The 23821-nt window shown below is 35.6% G+C and overlaps 1 protein-coding gene across 2 annotated transcripts in view; it reads right to left on the bottom strand.

Moving 5' to 3' along the window:
* The window catches only part of PRKD1 (protein kinase D1), a 116010-nt gene that overhangs the window by 55530 nt on the left and 36659 nt on the right, over window positions 1–23821 (bottom strand). For both annotated transcript variants that reach the window (XM_058025915.1, XM_058025914.1), the window contains exon 2: window positions 2910–3048. In XM_058025915.1, coding sequence (XP_057881898.1) covers window positions 2910–3048 — 139 coding nt within the window. The remainder of the gene's footprint in view (window positions 1–2909; window positions 3049–23821) is intronic.

Below are 23821 nucleotides of genomic sequence, written 5' to 3' on the forward strand. Positions count from 1 at the left end.
TGGTTCTAATACATTCTAAAGTGTTCCCATATTGCTATACAAACTATCAGAATCCCATAATAAAGTGTTCAAACAGATATTTTTAAAAATACATAAAATAAAAGGAGAAAATAATAGAAGTAAAACTATTTATTTAGTAAGGTTACCACATTCATAATAAAATTTCCATTTTCCTCTTTTAGTGTGCAGCTAACCAAATCTCATACACTCAACATACACTTTTGCTTCCACCCTTATAACAACGTTTGACCTTTCAGTTCCAAAATGCCAGAATCTATATTGGCACTGAACCACAATTCATCTGGCTGACCGCAACAGCCTGTGCTCATCTCCTCTGGAGGAGTCAGCAGACAGACACACAACATTTGTTCAGCACGTTACATGTTTCTTGCAGTCCATTAAAATACTACATTGTATTGCACCAATGCAAAATGCAAATAATAATTTTCATTAAGAATAAAAAAGCACAGCAGGTGCTGCAATATGAGCTGAGTAAATTTCTTGTGTTTCACCAGAAATTTTTGCTCTAACACAAACTGTTTCAGTTACATTGCATGACATCTACAGGTACAATTTTCTTCACTAAAACAGACTAAGGTGCTTCAGCTACAGTGAGCAACACCTCTAAGTTTGTGCAGATAAATTTCAGCTCTTTCAAGAACTTTTAATATAAGCTCTAAACCAGCAAACAATCATGTTTACTAATTCTTAAACTGCCAAGAACATATGCAGTAGTAAAAAAATCATGGGTGGTCCAGCTTTATTAATACAGTTTTAAGTAAACTACAATGAAAAAAAGAAAATGCATACTAATGAATGTATAATCCTGAATACAAGGACTGACAGTTCAGCTTTCTGTACTCTGAACAGTATTGACCCGAGCAATAAAAAATGAATGCAGTGGATCAGTACAGCTTTTGACATCAGATACCAGTGCCTCAGGGGATGCTGACCGAAAGCACAAAGAGTTTTAAGCAGCAAAGCCATAGCAGCTACAATGGGTTCTACTGCCTCTTTTGGACATGACACTCAAAAACAATTACCATAATATACCTTGAATTGTCAGAACTTTAGAGTATATATTCTGTTTAGTTCTCTATAATGAAGGCTAGAAATAAAACACTTCGATCAGTTCAGCATATGCATCTGAGCACATATTGTATTTCATTTGTCCTTCCACCCCTCAAGCACTCAATATCAAACACTGCAGTGCTGAAGGCCAATCTCTTCTGTTTCCAGAAGGTTTTTTTAATCCCTTCAAAATAAATTTTCAGTACATATTATTAAACATCCTGAAAAAGACTTCTTATGGCCCTGTATTTAGATAGACTTTGTCCTTTAATTAAAAAGGAGATAAACCAACTACAGCTACTTTGATATACACTATTGTCAAAATCCATAATAATTTTAAACTATTTTAACTGAATATTTTTCAATAAAAAACTGCCTGCATTAGTTTGAATAATTCCTTAAACATTGCAGATTGTTTGTACATTTCTTTCTCATTTTCAGTGTTGCAGAACTGGGAATACTTCCCCTGCTTTACATGACACAGGAGTTGTCTGCAAAAATGAATTGCTGCATTTAGTTTAATTTGAGCGAAGTGTCTTCATTTGAGGGAAGACACTAATGCTTTGAAGTGTTTATTAAGGAAATGTGTTTAATTTGAGACATCTAACTGAAGGTTTTAATTTGTAATAGAGCCACCAGTCAGGCCACAACATATTAGAAGTTTCATTTGCTGTCCTTTGCTCCTAAAGATTTAAACAGTTACTTGCCTGATTTTGGCAAACTAGAAGGTGTGTGATCTACACTTCATATAAACAATATATCAAATAAAGCACTAAAGCCCTTGTTAACTTTTTTCACTGCATCACAATTACTGATGTGGAGTGATTATGATCTGTGGAAAATATTAGGTTCAAATTACTGGTATCTTTTTGAAAGTGAAAAGCTTATTTCCTGATATGGAAAAGGTGAATGATGACTTACAGGAATGACAGGCATTATTCCTTATTTCATTCTTTCCTATTCTAAACAAAGAATATGGAATAGTGTCCTACACACGAAATCTATGTTTAAAAGCTCAGTTGGCTTAGATTATATGACCTAACGTCCACTCTTTTCAGCATCCATTAGGACTTCACCTTTCTCTTCACTATCCTACACCCTTCTACAGCTGCAATTTTTACTTTCATATGGCATACATGTCTCTGTACTTAAGCATCTTTCCAGATGCTCCAACTGCATGTTCCAACTGCAGAAACTCAGCCCTTAAATCATCTTCCAAGTTTTACTTGCCAAATAGCAGCTTTACATCTTTAAGGTTCCAGCATTCACTCTACTGCACACCCATGCAAATTCTGCACCATTCCAAGTCACAAAGCTCATATCTTACATCTAAGCTTTTGACAAGTCCTATTGACACCTAATGACATCCTCTGACTTCTTCTGTATTTGAGTCACATTATTGTGCTCTCCCCTTCCTCTCATAATTCCAAAAAATAGATCATGTAAAGAGTTGGAGCAGTCTTGGCAAGCAAAACTACGCAGGGCTTTGAAAAAGCAATTACTCTATTTCCAGCGGACACTTTCACAGCACTCTAGCAAAAAGCTTATTAATCTTAATATTAACTAGTTTACTAGCTTATTAACACTATTAACTAGTTAACCTGTTGCTTAACTAGTAATAAGGATGAAAGGAGTTGTTACAAAATACACAGGGCAACAGAAAAAAAAACTAAAGGCATAATATGCCTAATATACGTCTGAGAAAGGAATCAAGAAAAAGGAAATTTTGGTTGTATGGACTCTCACCCATGCTGGGTTAAAATCCAATTGGGAGAAAACTACTCTGGATATTTTCATTTGCAAAAGAATGACAGTAATTTTCATTGTTTTTTAGTTACCTGATAAGACAACTTCAACTAGGTCTCCTTCTTGGATATCTGCAGCTGATTTCACCAACTGGAGAATGTTTTCAGAGGTAGGGTCATGGCGGAAGAGCAAGATTTTGTCGTACATTCCATAAAAACCACATTCGGGAAACTGCAAACACAAACCCATGAGAATTCACTATGCTGTAAAACACATAACTGTAAAATACAAAACTGTAAAACACAATGAACATATAACGAAATTTTGAGGGCAGACTGGATCACTTCTCAGACTAGTATCAAATAGGATATATATTTTTTCATCTTTGAAAATATTTATTACTATATTCTGAAATGTTTTTACCACCAAGCAAGTAAGCTCATTTGCCTTTTTCTTCCTGTGAACAATGCAGTATCCACTAGGAAATGAGAGAGAAGTGAATGTATCTTGCAGCCACTACTGGTAACTTTTTCCTCACACTTCCTGAGTAAGATAATTTAATTAGACCTGGAGCAGCTGTTTGGACTAGATGTTCTTTGGAGTGCCGTACATTATATTATTCCATGATTCTATGATCTCTCCCCAGATGTCTGCCCAAAAGAAGACAAAAGAAATATATTTTAGCTCTGCTTAAGATGCAATGCTTAAATGACAACTCAATGTGAAATACCTGTTTTTTGAGACTGAAGTTACCAGGCACATAAAACAATGTTTCAAAACAATATTTCAAAATTTAATCATAATCTTTTGTTTCAATGCAGAGAAACTGGAGTTTCAAAATCATAATAAATCCTATTTAAACTAAAAAAGATTTTTTTAAAAAAATCTGAGGTTATACACTGGATATTATTATCTAGGTAACTGTTTTCCTTTTCTTTTTTTGTTTTCTGAAGCAAAAAAAAATGTGCTTTTTTCATACTCCCAGCCTAAAGAACTAAGACTTTGTTCAGAAAACACAACCAAGAGACCCTTTCTATGTTACAAGACAATCCACTCAATTTTACATCAATGCACTACTCCATGTTTTGGCAACATGCAATGAAAAAAACACAATGACAAGTACAGCCAGAGAAATAAACTGGTATGTTTTGAGGTTACACACAAACACAGTGGCATTCCTAAGAATTTTCTTTATAGAGGCAGTGAAATATTATTCTTCAAAATGGGAACTGCTGATCCTTTTTAAAACTGCAAAATTTTTCTCATTTCACTGGATTTCAGAAATACCAGAGGCATTTCCCTCTAAATTCATTATGATTTAAATTGCTTGCTTTCTCTTTACATTACCATTCCATTTGCTTTTTTCAAATAGCTCAACTTTTTCTACCTAAAAAAATATTTGCAATATTACACATTCTATGTATGTATGTAGAAATACGTGTATCATGAGGTACAAGTTATTATATTCTGTAGAAAAAAGTAAATTCAACCACAACATTTTTGATAAATTACATACAAGAAATCTTCTGTTTGAATTAGTTTTCCCCAGATACACTACTCTCATGTCAAAACAGTCATTTTGATGGTGTGATTCTCAAACATTGTATAAGGACCAACTGTTGCAACAGTGACAAAAATTCCCTCAGCTAAACTTATTCTTGCCAACAATAATGCTGATATGCACAGACCAAAGTAAACACAAAGAAGCCACGATGCTTTTGGTATTACACCACCACAAACAGCATTCGGTTCTGCTGAACAAGAGACAAAACAGGGAATTTATGGTGTTGGAGCTGAACTCCCCAGTCCAACAGAAGGGCCTGTTTCAGTATAACAGCTGCTTAAAGCAGAATTATCAGCGTTAAATGGTCACTGTAATGGCCATAGTGAGGAAATACAGTACATGCATAAGAATCAGGAGTGGAAGACTTGCTCACAGGTTCAGAAACAGGATGTATTTCTGGCTGCTTAACAAGTCATCAGTAGCAATTAAGACATCAAAGCTGTCCATAAACACCTTGTTTGCCTACTCCAAGTGAGAAGCAAAATGAATCACTTTAATGGCCTTTCAGTGTGCTTCAGTTTACAAGTGTAACTGGGTAAATGACCTTTACAGCATAATAACTTGCTAAACTGCCACAGTTTAGCTGTGTATTTCAAACATCTCCTGCCTCCCCCTTTTTAGAAACAAAAATATTAGATTTTTAACGTGATCACTTACCAGAAATTCTAGGTTCCAGATTTAAAATTTAGCAAAATTTCTAAGTCAACTCAAGTATATCCCCAGTGTTATTTACTAGATACCTTCTTGTCTTGGTTTGAGAAAATGTGAAGGGAAACACTCTAAAATGAGTTCTCCCCCTTTGTTTTAACCAATCCCTTTCCATCAATAAGCAGAAACAAAATATGAACAGATGCAAGTGAAAAAATAAATTTACTAACAAATAAAACTGCAACAGGCAAATAACAGACTTCTCTTCCAACCATTGAGCATTAAAATAAATGCTGTCTGAACACCTGTATAGAACATATCTTATATGATATTGTAGTAGCTTTTATGGTAAAAAGAGGAAGTGCTACTATCATTTGAAGTCACCAGTATGTAATGAGCACACTGAAACTGTGTGCTTCTTCCATTTTCTAAAAATATTACATCACGATTATCTACCCATAAGACTTTAAAGAAATATAAAATAAAATTATGTTTTCAGATGAAAAAGACTGCTGATCAGCATCTCAAGTTACTGTAAGTCCATTTTTTATTGCCCAGATTGTGGGCACTTTGGCAGCAGATCATCCATAAAACAGGGTAAAAGGAGCCTCAGCACTAATCTTTCCTCAGCAGATACAAGCAAAGAAGCAAGCAATTAAGTGTTTTTACCCTTAGCAACTGTAAATCTCAAGAAAATCCACCAAAATATTTTACCAATAACCATATAGAAGACAAGTCATTATGCAAATTATGGATTTTCAATTAAAAAGCCTTCAAGTGCTACTACAAAAAAAAAAAAAAAAAAAAAAAAGTAGACTCAAATTTCAATAACTAAAACATCTAATTTTAAAGATTCAGTAATTCATTTAATCCACTATCCATCACATCAGTCAGTAATTTCAATGGCATTGGTCCTTCCACATGCAAATATGAGCTGAATTATGTACAGGCATAACTGTGCTGTTATTGACAGTTTTCCTCAAAATAAGGATCAAAGAGGGGCTGACAGAAGAAAATACTGGTTATATTTAAAACTCTATTTATTGTGACAATCAAATGGTTTTATTATTAGAGACAGAAACTTTACAAGACCTGATATATCTAAATGCTAACATATTTCCAAATTGAACTGTGAAGCTTTCAAAAATTAATTAATAATAACAAATCATATACACGGTTATCTGAATGGAAACCTACTCTGCCTCCTTCTTTTCTGGTAAACCACAATTTAGAATGGAAATTAACTTCAAAGAAAGATAAGACTCTCTAAGGTGAGACAACACTTCACCAGTTTGGTTTAATAAATATGTATTAGAAAGATTAGCATAGTAGCTATGTCAAATGAAAACCACATGAAAAATAAATTTTTTCCACTGAAGAACTTAACCTAGAAGAAGTGGAAAACATACACTCTAAACAATGATGATGCTTCATTTTAATTAATAATGTGGTCCAATAGTCAAAAAAGTGTGTTGCTGTGATAATTTTGCAAAAATACTTCTTTTGACATAATAAAATTGCAACATACAGGCAGACAGTTTCTCACTGCTAAGAGTGAAAAAAAAGCCATCTTCCTGTTTTTGTCTTTTTATATGTTACTACAATTTTGCACATCTTCTGTAAGGGTTAGTTTCTGTTGCTTTATTCTAGGAAGTCATGACAGTTGTTTATTTACTTTTTTCAGTCATCATTGAACTTTTCCTTAAAATTAAATTTAACTGTCTCTTTTAGTGATGACTGTTTTTTTCTTCTAGATTAGTTAGATTTTTAGAAGCCCTTAGTGATTTTCATATCAGCACCTGCAACAAAAACTTTGATAAAACCTGGAAGCCTTTTACAGCACCAAGATATTGATCCAGCACACATAAGGGCTGTGGGCTGAACAATGTCTTTACAGCATGTGGAGAAGCTGAGTCACACTGAATGTTTGTTAACTTAACTGGCTAAAACACAAGTAACCTTGATCTAACTTGAACAAGAGTGTTGATCTGATCCTAACATACATAAATAAATAAGTAAATGAATAGTCTTACATCAGTATTCCTGTTTTAGTATAAAGATATACACATACAAAACTTCAACAATCACATCAACCAAACTGAAACATTTTTCTTTTATATTCTTAAAATAAGAGTGCATTTGATTTTTAGAAATCAGAATTTCCTTTCTCTACAGAGGTCAGAACACAGCAAAATCATGACACTGAAAAGCCAATGTTTCATTAAGAGGCCTAAATTTTCACTTGGTTGTGGCAGTCATTATTAACCCTCTAGCAAAACTCAAGAGATTTTTAAAAGGCTCTATTTACCAATGCTATCATGAAAATATTAGTCTTATGCATAAAGAAATACCACAAGACTTCATGGTTTTGTTGCAAGAAACATCAGTTAGTGTTCAAAGACTTTACACCACTACAGTTGCTACAAAGGAACACAAACTCTGGAGTTTAAACAGAAGTTTACAGGATGTTATACAGAATATATGTAGCAACATCTGAGTACAAACAGGAGGTGGAGCTTGTTCCAGCAGCAGTGGCATCTCCACCTCAATCCAGGATGTCACATTCCATGCTTAAGACATCTCAGAAATGGTGACTCACCCTAGACCTTTCCAGTAACTTCATTTGCACTTGCCAGGCAGACAAACAGCAAGGACAGGCAACAAATTATTTCCTTATCTTTTTTTCCTTCTTTTTTATTTTCCCCAGGCAATCAGTCTTCAGTTATATAGGGAGGAAAAGGAAAATATAAGGAGTAGTACCAATCAACTTGATGCTGCCTATGTTGCAGTACTACCCAAGACAGGCCCAGGTCAAACCCATTTGTCACAGGTTCAGAAAAACAGGCAAATGATACATCTATCCCTATGCCTTTTCAAATCAAGAACAAGTATCTTGATTTGGAAAGGCAATGGGGCAACTGAAGAAATCTGGAAAGGTGAGGAAGAGATGACCAGAGCAAGGAAAATACACTTAGAAGAGAGACACAGGAAAGACCTTGATTGTCTCATGACCCTTGAGGATTGCCAAGATTCACAAGGGTTAAAGTGGTAAATGGGAACAGCAATATAGGTCTTTGATCCCTTTTTGCCTTTGCATTCCTAAAAATGCATTAGCAATTTCCTTCCAATCTAACTGCTAAGTGAAACAGACAAGTTACTAAGAATATACTGACTACATCAGCCAGGAACCATTCTCTGGATGCACAGCTAAGTGGCATGGAAGTGCTCACTGCCACACAGATGACCTCTTTCCCCAGAAGCAGGGAGATGACATTGCCACTCCCTATTTTCAACAGTCTCTTACACATGCTAGGACCCAAACTGTCTGAGCATCATCTGAAGGAATGTGATTTGGCACAGATCAAACCGTATCAGGAAGCATGCAATTAAACAACTGAAACGTTTACGTGATTTTGGGCCAATGCTTGAGCCTGTATCCTCATTTTAGTTTATTTATAAATATATTTTTAGATATAACCTCAGAGAGCTATCACCATGTGGTACATTCCAAACATCAGTTAAGCTTCCTAATGCTTTACTGTGGGCAGCATCATTCCTTACTTACAGTATTCATTATTCCTTTTATATTTTTACTACAATGATTGATGTACAAACATGTTTTATAAAGGATTCATCACCTGTAGAACACCAGTTAGTAAGCAGCTTCCAAATGGGCCATCTGAAACACCAAACTTCTTATTGACTGCTTTATGGCATAAACAGTATTTTAGATAACAAATACATACATACAAACATTTTTCTATCTCTGCAGCAGTGATCTGCTGCAGAAATCAGATTCTTTCATCTCTCTTACAGCAGGAACAGAGTATCTTGCCCACGCACACTGACTTGGACTGGCTGTGGAACAATGAAGATCCACAGAGTGAAAACACAGCTGAGCTCCTTCACAGAACTACTCAAGGAAAAGAAAAATATGGCCATGGTGAAACATAAAAATATGGCTTTTCTGGAAAGAGCCTGAACTCTGAACAATCTATTTGTCAGCCTTTTTTAGTACAGGTTGTTTCCTACCCTGCCCATTCAGGGTAGGAGTTGTTTCCTTTGCATTTCTTCAAACAAACAGGTTCTCTTGCTACCTATGCTTCCTGTCACTGTATGTCAGTTTGCCTTCTGTCATGCAAATTGCTCACTGCCAAAATTACAGAGTATACCCCACATTACTCATGCTACTTCCGTGCAGATTTAAGAACTCCCAGTTCAGGGCAACCAGACCTGACTGAGTCTCTTCTCACTGCTCCTGAACTGTGTCTGGCAAGTGGCTGCTGGCTGGGGTCAATCCACCTTGGCAACTGAACACGAAAATTCTAAAATAATAACACTTTTGCCTCAAACAAAGAGAACTTTAGCATAATTAGTGTTACTCTATTTGTTCTATCACAAAATACAAATACATCTCCATTTCCATTGAAAATATTGGATATATTTTTCACTGAAACTTCTATGGAAGTACTTTATTCTGAATTACCACATGCAGTAGATTACCAAAAATATGTTGATTATTGTCAGAAGTTGATTTTCATTGATAGCATACAAAGGCTACCTTAATTTAAAATAGCCTTTGTCTCTCAGATATAATGTGTCTTCTCTAAGATTAATCTTTTTTACTATTATTTCCTCAGCATTTTGTGAATATTCTATTAAAACTTCCAATGCAATGGAGACAATGCAGAGTCAAGAAGCTGTAAAGAAAGAATAAGTTCAATAACTCAGAAATTGAGAAAACACTCAATTTTGTCACATAAAAATCCTGTAAGTCAATGTGCCATGCAAATCAAAACACACTTGCATAGCTGACTGCTCTGTCATATAGATTAAGAGGGTAATTCAATAGAAATATTTAGAAAAAAAATAGTAATTAAATCACAAAGAGACTCAGAATATAAACTGGTCTTTGCATCCTGTTGGTGGCAAAAATATTATCACATCTACCACACCTGCATATCATTGATTTGAAAAATTTCATAGGCAGAAGCACTGAGGGAGACCACTTTGAGCTTCTGTCTTGTCAGTTGTTTCGTGCTGAGAGTTTGAGATCTACACTGATCCATTAATCACATTTCTCTAAGACAACAGGGGGACCTCAGCAGAAAGGCTCCCACAGATCCTGTACACATTCTCTGTGCAGCTCAACACTGTCCACCCCAGTGCAGAATCATGGAGCTTCCTGTGAAATGTTTAGGAGAAGAACGTGACAACAAGTGCCAGATTGTTGACAGGCATCCATTTATGTAGACACTTCATGAACAGATTGCATTTCTCACCAAGGAGGTTGAGAAATGGAGCAGAAACTTTCATGCCCTTCAGCAAACAGGCAGAAAAAGGATGATGAATCACTAAAAAAATCAAGTGGTTTTTCTAGTTCCATTAACATAAAAACATCTAAAGAGCCCCTTGCTCGCAAGTATTGGCTGCTTCTGAACCTGTAGTCTTACTAGTTCTATGCCATATACTACATCTGGGATTCGTAATTTAAGAAAGATTAAGAAAACAATTCAAGAGCCAATTCCATACACTATTAATAAAATAACCAAACCAAAACAAAACAAACCCCAAACCCCCCATTTCTGTGAGAGCCTACCACCAGATGTGTTCCAGCATCATTGATGCATTACATCAATTCAGGAGACTCAGGCACCAGTCACGTACCTCACTCAACAGACTACACAGATACAGAACAAGTGTCTTTGATCTTTTTACAGATTGCACAACACAAACTGCTTACATGCAGTCAAGGCTTCTGTTCCTGAGGTAAGAGATCTCAAAAGATCTAATGAAGGTAAGAGACCTTTCACTTCCTTATACCTCTGCTGTACTTTCAAAATCAACTGCATTTCCTTCCAGATAGATGCCAGTCTACATAACTGCTTAAAAATAATTTTTTGTTTTGCACAGTAACAGAAAATAAAATATCTCTGATCAAGAGTACTATTTAAAATAAAGTATTCCCAAGTAAGTGGTTTACCCCTGAAAAAGCAGAATTCCCACACACTTTAAGTAAAATATTCAGAGAGAATCTGAAAATTAGTTACTCTTTCATCCACTCCCAATATTAATTCTATATTTCAGGAAATACACTAAGAGTCATTTGAAAAATACTTGTAAAGGGTACTCTCATACTGAATGTGACAGAAACATGAATGTTTAATGATCATATTGGTTCCGTTTTTAATACTAATAATTTGTTTGCTCCTTAGTTGTCAGTTTGGCTTCCATTTATTACTAATAATTAGGATCCTTATTAATAAAGGACAAAACTTCCATTTATCAGTAACTGGTATCCTTTTTAATAAAGCATAAAGTGACATCACCGAGTAACAGGATTACTGGCCTCCCTAATTCTATAAGGACTATAGTCAGGAGGGAATTCTAGCAGAAGAAAAGGCTGAGGGCACTCATGTTGGACACCAGTTTAAGCATGAGCACACATACCTAGAACCAGGTCTGTACTGGTCATCAGATGACTAACTTAGAAAAAACAACTCCTAATGCCAGGTTATACACACTAATTCCCCATTCCAAAACATTACAAGGAAGCTGTCCATAAGAGCTAGTAAAAAACATTAGGACAAAAGTGCCTGTAAATTATTGTTTTATGCAGATTTAGCATTGCTTTGCAGCTCTGAGTAAACCATGTCATAGGAAGTTTGAGTTTCAATGTCTCCAACACCCAAAAGGATTTCCCTTGCCAAACACCTGTTTAGAGATAGGAAAACAACACGAAGTTTTTTTTCTTTTTTTAACGTGACAAAAAATGGCAGTTTTTATATAGTAATACAAAATCTATATACAGGCTTCTAGAGAGTGAATCTCTTGGGAAGAGGCCATTTGGGTTCCACACCTTCCTACCTTAACGTTTCAAAGGTGGAGTGTACAACTTTTTGAATGGACTCCCAATCATGATACTAGGACACTGTCAGTAAAGAAATGGAAACCACTGAAAGGAGAATGGATCACAAGCAGATCACAACGAAGTTTCTCTGTCTGTAATTGGACCAGTCACACCCAGTGCTTCCTTTAATTGTATGTATTCACTGCAGGAACACACAGCACAAAGAGGCATAAAGATTCAACATATGTTTAAGCCTTCTGTTAAACTAGAAACACACAAAAGATAAGTATATGAACGAACATTAAGGATAATTTTCTGGGTTTTTTTATTGCTTTCCAAAAAATAACTGCATTAAACACAGAAATATCCAGGTCACAAAAAGGAGCTTTTAAGGTATGTCCTCCATATATCTATATACATATATAGAACTATAATGTTCAAAACAGAAACTTGATAGCAACAGATATAAATAGAAAACGATAAGAGTTGTAGAAAACCAAGGAAGAGGCCCAAAGTAATGTGGAAATATCACTGTCAGTACACTTAAAGAACACTAAAAATTTTGCTTATATCTTAGGAACAAAAAGAACTTTAACAATTCTACCACCCACATAGATTTATCAATCACTTTCGTATTTGGGGAAAAGGTATTACTGAATATTAATGATTAAACACTTTGTACCCTAACATCAGTTGATATGGATGCTGAAGAGGACTCACAAAAGTTGCACACATATTTTCAAGTCCAAAAAGGCAAAACTGAAATAGCTGAAAAGTCAGTGACTGGGTTCTAGAGTAATCAAAATGAAGAAAACTTATTTGCTCCTCTTCATAAAGGGGCACAGAGCTGTAGGATCCTCAAAATAATAGAGCAAATGAAAATACGACAGACACTATTACTCTTTAACTACCTTTGCTTTTGGTTATGTAATGAAGATAATGTAAGCAGAGCTTTACACTGACACAGATTCAGTCTTCACAAAATATTATTTCAGACACATGGAAACATGGAATATAAACTGCTTTGATGTAAAAAGGACTCTATTCTAAAAAGCAACAATGAAATTTAGTCAGTGTAATAGATCATTAGGTGAACATGCACTTGAACACATGTAGTGAACATAGTTTTTGCCATAAATTGGGGAATATCAAAAGTATGGATTTACAAACTCTGTTTTGGCAGTGATATAAATGCAATCAGAAATCTTCTCACACCCAACATTTAAAATTTAAAAAACCAGGCCATTGGCAAAAGGATTCAGGAAGGACTAATGCAATAATTAAGGAACTGAAAGACATGCTCTCCTGTCCATGGCAGTAGGGAAGCTGTTTAATTTCTAAAGACAGGTCAGGATTTGATCATATTTGATAAGCATCAGTCCTAGAAAGTGAAATCTGATTTTCTATTGATTCATCTGCCTAGCAGATAAAGAAACTGCAAGTTTCAATTTCTAGCAGCTGAGGCTATGTAGAATTACATTACACAACAATTATTTTGCTGGTCCAACTTCTTTTCTTGCTTAATTTAAGTACCTAAAACAAATGCTCACTGAAAACAAATATGGCTATGCTATTTCCACATTATAGGATTATTGTTTCTAATAGAGACATTCTATTTAAAAAGGAGTTAATTTAGATAACTCCTATGGCTTTCTTATACAAAAAGGTATTGGAACAAATTACTATAATGCCATATTCTGCAACAACACTCAGTGTAAGGCTAAATTGGAGAGATTGGCTAACAGATTTCTAGGGACTCTTCTTAGAACATCCTTTGCTTTCAATCTCGGGGCATAAAAAGAGGTATTTAATACAACAGGTACCTGAAATTATCCTGACACTCATTTTAGCATTGATGACGCCTCAAATGTCATCAGTCTAGTTCTGTGTGTCCAAAGACAGTCCAAGGATCAGCAGAAAAAAATTTGCAGAATGTGCTACAAAAGGCAAGACGTAAAGGTGAGGTGAAAGAGGACAGACAGAAGGAAACTGACAGTCCTTACTTCTGACTAGATAGGCAGTAATACAGGCACATAAAGTGAATTAAAGTTCAATATTAAGAGAAAAGGGTAGTTTAAACACCAGCAACATCTTTTGGAGGGTGTGTGTGATATTTCCATCACTGGATGTTCCCAGAACAGGTTAGACAAAGATAGGTGCAGACAGAGCTCAATCTGAGTTGAAATAGGAAGAAATCCTTTTGGGTCTTTTAAAGTCTGTATCTCTCCTGTAAGACATAAAAAAACTCCCAACTTTCAGTGCAAAGTAATGAAATGATGTAATATACATTCCTACGGTTTAATGTTCCTTTCTGTGAATCACATTCCTTTCCTTTCTGATTATCTAAAATTCCCATTGTAAGTTCAACTGGATAAATACTTCCCCATTTTTTACTCCCAACGGTTGTGCAGAGCTCCTAAATAGCTGCCACATTTCACAAGGGAAGTATTTGCATCTCAGCGTGGGTGAATACATGTCCACCCCCATCCACTAGTACTGACAGATTATTTGACAGTTTAGCTTCAGTCAGACCTATCTGCCTCAAGAATATTTTTAAACATCAAGACAAAAGTTGTCTTGGAGTTTAATGTGTCTGGGATGTGCATCTTTGAAAACATGTATCTAACACATGAAATGAGCACACTGTCAACCCTAAACATGGGTTTGGTTGCTCAAATATCCACTTCCATATTGCCCTACTTAAGTACTTAATTTTTCCAGTACAGAATTTCACACTCATTAAATTTCACTTCTTTTGCTACCATAAAGAAGATATTTGACACTATTGTTCTCAGGCACAACAGGGGACTGGAACTTCTCTCGTGGCTCTTCCCCTCTAATTTTAGACTTTAGGTAGCTTCCTCCCTATAGTTTCTGAAGAGATGGAAGTTCTGCTGCTAAAAAAATTATAAATGCCTTTGTGAAAAGACATTGACTTAATCATGTCTCTGAACATTTAATTTGAACTGTTGGCTCCTACCTTCCTGAAAACTATTTTATAAAAGTCTTTTTTAATGCACTATCCATTCATTGAGCAGTTACAATTTTCAGTTGTGGAACAGTGTTCCACAACTGATGCTAGAACTTTTTAAGAAAGCTTCTTTTTTCTTCTTTTATAGTCATCTTCCTAACAATTTTTTGAACAAGGCCATAAAATAAAGATTTTCTTTTCTTACTTAAAATCAGAACAGCTAACTTATAAATGATGCAGAGAAGAAATTTAAACTGAGAACAAAAAGGTGAATCAGCTCCTTGAAGCATCTTGTTCACAGGGTATTTTCATACATTAAAAATATATCACTTAGAGCAAGGAAATTATGGCTTCCATCCTTTCATAGAGAAACTGAAGTCTTTGGCATTAACCACAATATTTGAAGAGCACTACAAGCAAAGTCAAAATTCTATTCCTGCCAGGGAAAAAGCAGCTGTCACAAAATAAGAAAACTTTTTAGACCTTCATTTAACATATAAAGAAACCCTTCTAAGTTCTAAAAACAAACGAGTCATTGTAAAATAATCTTATTTGCTTGAAGTCCCGGCCATTTGGCACCCAGCCAGCCAGGGTGAAAAGACAGACACTTAATATACAAAGATCCTAGCAACTAGTAGTCTGCAGGGAGCAGGGGATTGTATTGCCAGCAGCTGAGTGATCAAGATCTCATACACTGAGAGGGAATATACAAACTTATGTGTTCATGGGCCACCTTTGTCTTTTGGAATAGATCAGAGGCAGGAAGAGGGGCAGTAAAGTTCATAGTCAAAGGGGGCAGACACCCGTATGTCCCATAAGCTGTGTGACCCTAGAAATGCGAGTAAAAACATTAGGCGTTCAACTTCTGATGAAAGGAAAACAGAGGGACCAACACAGCTAGCCTCTTTCACCACCACTTTAAAATCTAGTAACTCAGATAAGCTGCTTGTATTTTCCTCTCATAGCTGAGACACACATCTTTCCTGGCAAGACAAAAAAAAACATTGAGAAGGGGCAACAAGTAAAGTGACTAGTTAAAAAAAAAAAAAGTAATGCCATTTTTTTATTCAAAAACAGTGGTGGTTAATCCATTTAGTACTGAACACATGCATTTTACTTGTGTGGCAGAAAGCCACAAATTCTCAGCGCCCCTCACAAGGAGACTGCTGGCCCACAGATTGTGACAATATGCCAGAGTCCAAACCAAGCCAGCCTGGCTGCAGCTGGGTGCTTCTGCTCTACACTCCGTCTGTGTGAAACCCACCAGTGTTTCACAAAACTGAATTCAAGGTGCTCCATACAAAAACACCTACTGCCACATGCTACCTGACACCCTCCATGTCAACCAGCTCCAATACTTTACTCTCTCCACAAGCACTGAAAAGGTCACTATTATCACAAAAACATTTTAATAATCATTTGGAAGTATAAAGCTACGTAGTTTCCCATGACTAGTTCAACAATTCTGATTCTCTCTAAGTGGCAGTAATCTTACTATGCACAATCAAAGCATGAAATAATGGATGGATGTGTTATTATGACAAACAGATCTGTTTATCTGCATCAGATCCTCTGTACCTGAATAAACAAAATTTGGGGGGGTTTGTCCTTGCAATGTTTACCAAAGTACTGTAGAGGTAATATTTGTGCTTTGTGAATGGCTTCTCTTTTTTTCCCCTCACACCAACAAGTACTTTTACTCAACTAATAACATATTATCAGCGGGCAATTTTGCCTCAATTATTTTTTGCCTTTAAACCCAGCAAGTGCACAACTGTGTGAGAACAAAGCTATGAACATTTCAAATAAGCACTGATCTGACTGCAGTGATCCAGCACGCTGAGCTGAACTGCCAACATGTATAGCTGCAGCAACAACAAATGACATTTCAAAACCCCAAAGCAGTCACTGAAGAATGCTTCATGGGCTATGTCACCTTTGATTCACTTTATGCAATGTACCATTAGAAACATACAGTGGTCATTAATTACTATGCTCCAATAAGGTAAATGAGCAGTTGAAACTGGATACAATGCACTGACATACCAGTTTGAATTTCTGGAATTTTCAGCAAGGTAAAATAACAGCTGAGGCCATGATTTTTTAAAGCATCTGGTCATTGCTCCTATGCATGTTATTGAAAGTTGACCTTTAGGAACTAGATTAATTTGGTTTACATTTACTTCTTACTGCTGTGCTGAGCATTTGTAACCTGTACCACACTAAAACTTAAAATGTAATAAGAAAGCTAAAAAAAGTCAAACCTGTCCATTAAATGGATGCATATAAGCAAAGGTTCTATGTATACTGGATCACATTTTCCACACCAAAAGATTCACCAGCATCATCACTTCTACCATTGATAATTATGCATGGAAGGAGAAAGGGATTTTAATTATTCACATTCAAAACCCAGTAAAAAATGAACAAAAATTAACAAGTAGCAAAAAGAAGTCACGTAAAGCCAAAGCTGAATATACACCAATTTCTAGGGCCAGGAATAATTTTGCATGCACAGACGTGGCACCATGGGCAGGTGCATATTTAAATTACAGGCACATGAGCGTTGTGCTTCTTGTTTTCTGACCACTCCCTCCCTTCCTGCCCACTGCTCCCACTTTGGAGTGATCTGATTAGAGACTGAAGATCATCTCAGCCCACAGCCACAAACCTGGCTGCAGCAAAAAGTTCTGTTTACAGCCTACGGAAGTCTGTGCAGATAATCTCCCTCAACATGCAAAAAATACACCACAGAAAAAGGAAAGTTACAGAGAAAACTGTAATAACTGGATGCTTACAATGATACAGCTGAAAATATAGATATAAAAAGGTTTGAGTAGTATAGAAATAATCTAGAAATATTCTATGCAACCGTGTATTTTTATTTACTTGTAAAAGGAAGAAGACAAAATGTTTTATGTTCTTTAGTGCAATAATACATCTGTCATACCTCACCATCCCTCAGGATGTTTCCAATTTGCAAACTTACCTATATTTTGCTAAATCCTATCCGAAATACAGTCCAGTTTCTTTTTTGTTCTAAAGCTTTTAAAACCATGTAAGCGGAGGAAAGTGACCACTTTGCAGTGGCTGTCTCATGAAAAAAAAAAAAAAAAAAGCTGGCCAAATCACTCATAGCTGCTCTGCCCACTCAGTGTAACAACCAAAGAGTCCATGCCAACTTCCCCACATCACATCAGCCTCCTCCTCCCTTCCCCTGAACTACAGCTGGATCCAAGAGAAAAGCATTTAATTTCACCCAAAAGCCCACACAACCAAAACAATGGAATCATCCAATCCTGAATGGAACTGGTTGTGTTTATGAAAAAGCAGAAGCTAAAAAAAAAAAATCTATGATGTTAAGATTAATTATGAAACAGAAAGATAAGTCTTCACACGGGTATATGAAAAAGTAAAAAAAAATAAAATAAAATTTGCCAATGATTACTTCTGCCAAGCTAGAAAAAAATTCCTTTTTGTTTAAAATGAAATATGCATAAATATACAGGAGTGACAAAAGACTATTTTTTTGCTTTCAGAGCACTATAATTTTACTTAAATGGTAGGTGTTCTTTCAAAACAGAATGGCATTTCAAAGAGACACCCAATCCTGTATTTTAAATGCAGCCGTCATCTCTGAAATAGGTTCCTGAAGAAAATTTCAAAATAGCAAGAAGCAAATTAGTAAAAAAACAAAACTTATCAACTCTTTTTGAATAAAAACATAATCATAAGGAAACAAATGAACCTTTCCCTCCCCCCCTTCTCCTTCCTCCAAAGTCTGTGCCTGCACAAAGATATAAGAAGCCACTAAACCACAGGGTGCCATGCCTGCCAAACACAATGGCTGAATAGCTTGCCATGTATCAGCAGCATTTTACACAAATGTATTCCCCTGAGATTTTGAAATAAATAAAAATGCATACAGCAAAATGATGACTGAAATTATATGAGAAAATTTTAAATTCTTTTAACAACTTATTGTTCTTTACTAAAAAAGGTGAGTTGGTGTCATCATACAAGCATACAATGCATCTCTTTACAGTGGCTTCAGTAGGTAATCAGCTCAAAAGCTTTTTCCATAATAAAAAGCAAAATTGCTACATAGATTAATTTCACTAATTGATTCTGACATTTAACCTCTACAACTATGATTAGAGGAAGAAGAAAAACAAAGGAATATTGAAGATTCATTTAAACAACGAGAGCATTAGGTTTGGTCAATGCCAGTAAATGAGTGTGATACAAGGAGAACAGGGCACAAAATTCCTTGACCACAGATTTCAGAATTATAATGAAGAAAGATCTTAATCTCATATTCTACAACTATCCCTCTCCTACCCCTAAAGAAGAGTAGAAAGAAACATTTCAAACTCTGTCATCTGACTGGGGTTGTTTGCAGGGCCTGACAATGTAAAACAGCACGTATTTCACATTTCTATCCACAATTATATTCTATCAAAGGCCACTGATAGTTCAAATTCAAAAACTTCTAAGGTTGATACTTTTGTTTAGCTGTTCCATTTAGGCCATGCTTATTCTTTTTAATATATTAGTGATTTCCTTTACATATCGCTACCTACTATATGAGACAGTCTATCCTTTCAGCAATAAGACACAAAAATACTATTTGACTGTTTGTTAATAAGACTGATAAAATCCCAGCACACCAGACCTGATGAGGCAGTGGTATCTTTTGTATGGCTACTAGCAGCTACAAGGTGTAGCAAATGTTGTAGGAATGAAGGAGACACAAAAAGTACATAAAACGAGACATAAAAGTACAAAACAATCTAGTGCTGTTATAGACTGCTCAAAAGGAAGTAAAATGCTAGGCTAGAAACTGGGACAGACATACATATGGACTAAATCCAAAGACTTCCAGCACCTGTACCCTTACTTATGACACATGCCATATATAATTTTTATTTCTACCATTAGGGTTTTGTAAGTTTCATAATTTGTATAATTTGTGAAATGCATTGGAAAGCTCTGCTTCACCATATTCTTGTTGTCATCTCATTTATTCCACATGGTACCAGTACATTGCAGAGACACTGTTGCCTCCACTCCATCAGGAAAAACAGAAGTTATAAAATTCTGGTTTAGACTGGCAAATCAAAAAAGAGTCAGGTCATGTCAAGTAACCTCTTTAACCCCCTTTTGAACACATCATAAACTCCTTCAGAAACAACTTTTGTGTTCACAATCTCTTACTAAATTAGACATCAGCATTCAGCCTAGTATCCAGCAGAAATTTATTGTTAAACAATGGCCAGCTGACCTCACCTTCAACAGAAGCTAACTATGAGAATGGAGAAATACCTCTAGAGATGAAAATCCCCACCTTTGTCTATAAGTATATTCAGTAGAGGGATCTGTTCCTGCTTTAGTAAAAAGCACTGGTAGAATTCAATGTAGGTATGATGCATCATCCCTAAACTCCTCTGCCAGTAAATAAATAAATAAATATCAAATAGATTATTTGGAAATAAGGTAAAATTAACAGAATTAATGAAATACATAATATATCTTATGGGGTGAGAAAAAGTTTTTCTTGATTAATCTGTCTGAATGAACTTGAAAGTAAGACAAGCTTCCAGAGGAAGTGATCTAGAAAAGAAGAAAAATAACAACAAAACCCAAGATACAGACAACAAAAGTGACTATCAGGTGACCAGGAAGAGAATCATGCTGCATATTTAAAAATAACTGCATAGCTCGAAAGAAATTTATCTTTCGGACAGTTTTTCCAAGTAAAGCCCCAGGACAGAAACCCAATCTTCTTAAAAGTCAAGTCTGACAATTTTATGACAAAGTTAAATGATACGACTGTCTGCAATGGCAGACACTAACACAGGAGATCCTTGCCAGTTCTAGAATCCTATTTAGAGTTTAAGAAGGAGAAAAACCCAAAAAACTCCAAGACACCCACATTGCCATTAATCTTACCAAAATACTAAATTATTACTAATCTGTTAATCAGTTTTATCCTCTTAGAAGTAGGCATAATGAATAAGCTGCTGAAGCAATGTAAAATCTTTTGAACCATGCCAATACTAAAGCTGAAATCTCCCAGAGCTAAATTTTCACGTTTTATACTGGCTTATGACAAAGAAATAATGTAGAAACCATTAACTTTTGCTAAGTTTTAATATGTACGATAATAAATCAAAAAATGCAGCTTTCCTCCAGAAAGTTCTTGAAAATTAATAGAAATATAAAACCAAACTCATTAATTCTACTTTCATCAGCCCAGAGACTCTTTCCTACTGACCTGAGAACTTTTGTAACCTTTTTCTATATACCTAGCTGCATTACATCATGGTAATATATAATATATATAAAATATGTCTATTATATTCTCTGTTGTTTCACTGTCTAGATACTAAATTCAAATTTTGTTTAGGTATTTTTACAGCAGGCTACTTCTGTTAATAGCAATGCTCACGTGAGTTTTTTGTACACAGATGATTTATTTCTGAGGTGCCATCTCACCAGATGAACTGGAATCCCAAACTGGACTGACTTATCAGTCAGCTGGCAAATGAGCTACTGACAGAAAGAAGCGAAGAAAAATAAATCAGTGCTGCAGTTGTGATGATGTAGAACTTCAAACAGTTCTTAGTGTTGTACAAGCAATAATTACTTGTCTTGCTCCCTTTTTTTACACAGGCTGACAAACTTACTGCCACTCTCTTTGCTAATATTGCTCTCTGCCCACAGGTTCCAAGCTTCTTTTCACTGAAAACTGGATTAACATAACTAACAAAAGTTCAGAGCAGATGTCAGTTCTACTTAGCTGTACAGCCACTTAGACATGACATCATGCCAACCCTAATGAAGGGTTGGCATGATGTTACCAAATATATCAATTAATGCACGCACAAAAATGCTACCACTTCCTACCACAGAAGTCAAAGATCATAGTTTTCTGTCCTTTTCTTAATTTCATAATGAAACAACATAAATCTTCTCTCGTTTACAACAGAGGTGCCATCTTCACCAGGCTTAAGTACTTACTTTCAATAAAGCTCCATTGCTACCACTGACATCCATTCCTTCTGTGGTATTTCAAGTATCATTCAAATTGTCATTACTTCCTGCTTTAAGCTTTATTCTCTTCTAGTGTGATAGTATGGCTTTTTCAATGGGCTGGATATTGCAACTTCCCATACCAATGGGCAACTGTTACAAAATTCTGATTAATGTTTTCTGTATTCTTCATATGAGAATTATTAAATCTGCTTATACAATTTTCATGGTTTTATAGTTTCTTTTGATTTTATTATAATTGTAGTAATTTTCAATTCTATAACATGCATTTATTTAGTATTTTAAAATAATTCATTCCTATCTAATTTTTCATAACCTCATATCTTTCATCTCCATCAAGTCTACTGACAACTCCCCCCACATGCTTATCAATTTTAATCTAAAGAGACTCAAAGTAAATATGAAGCAAATTAATTGGGACTGAGAGTTGACAGTGCTGCATCATTGCATTTAGTTTCATGCATCTGGTCTTAACTTTATACTTGAAAAAAGTATACAGTGCTAAAAAATGATCTACTGTTTACTTTTTTAAAGGCAGTTTTCTGCTTTAACACCATCTTAGTCATAGCTCTGAAAACAGTCAAATCAAACTTAAAGCAAGAAGCTACAGTAGCACAACCACATCCTGTATTTATACCATAATGAATGCAGACATGCTTAGCAATACCACAGCACAGAAACAACAAGCAGCATTTTGTCACAGCTTGAGAAACAATAAGGGGTTTCAATCAATCTTTGAGGGGTTTACACTTCTCTATAGGAATTCAGTTAAGACTTCTGCGTTTTAAGCACCTCAAGCTAAAGAGGCTACAGTAACATCACACAACTTTTGATTGCTCTCCGAATAAACAATGTATTCCTTTGCCTTCTAAAGCTACCTGACACAATACCTAATCACTTACTGCCAGAAATTCCTCCCTGTGGGAACTTCAGCCTGGAAGCAAACAAAAGGCAAAGCAACGTTGCATTTCAGTCTAAGAGACTAAAACCAAAATCGAGTTTGAATTTCTATTAAGTCAAATTCCCATTTCTCTTTTAAATGAATATGATCTCTAAAACATCCATGGTAGTTTAAGGAATATTCATTTTGCTCTGGCATTTGTACAGGATCAGCATCACAAGGAAATCATGGTTATACAAAGTTCTCCCTGTTCATTCTCCTGCTCCTCAGAACAGCAACAAGTGAACATCTATCCAGCAGCTAACACCATCAGTGGATGTGTGCCATTGCAGAGCAGAGTTCCCTGACACTACATCAAACACTTTAAGTACCACCAGACACCAAGAGTTACAGGAAAAGTAAAAATAATTTAGTAAGAACTTTACCTGATTGACTACATGATTTCACCCAAGAGACTTTCCAACAGCAATCATTCCGAGCAGAATATATGTGACCAGTTTTACCATCATTCTCCCCAGCCCTCTCTAGCAGATGACAGAAGTTTAAACATTGTTATATACACATATAGACATATATGTATGTATTTACATCTGAATGCATGCTCGTATACACAAAATAAATTATGTTTAGGCTTAGTATTTGTAAGCATGAAGAGAGGGATGAAAGAGATCCCATTAGCACAGGACTAGAATTTTCCTTTGGCAAACCACTACAAACCAGAACACAATGCACAGTCCAACCTCCCCAAGACACTGACATCTTTCTGGTATGCCAACACTTAGGTTTTACTTCACACACCAACATAAAAATTTACAGAGAATAGAAATATAAATGCCAAGAAGTCCAAGCCAGAAAGTTCACGCAAGTTTCCTTAAGAGCAGAAGGATGGAGCAGTAGCAGAGTCCTGTCTAGGAGACAGGCGGCAGCCTGCAGCTGAAGCTTGAGAAAAAGGAAATGTAAGGCTGCTTTAGCCACAGAATACTGGAGGAAAGCACCAACTCTGGTCATTCTGTC

Source organism: Melospiza georgiana, chromosome 6 (assembly GCF_028018845.1).
Source record: "Melospiza georgiana isolate bMelGeo1 chromosome 6, bMelGeo1.pri, whole genome shotgun sequence".
In the NCBI taxonomy this organism is placed as follows: domain Eukaryota; kingdom Metazoa; phylum Chordata; class Aves; order Passeriformes; family Passerellidae; genus Melospiza; species Melospiza georgiana.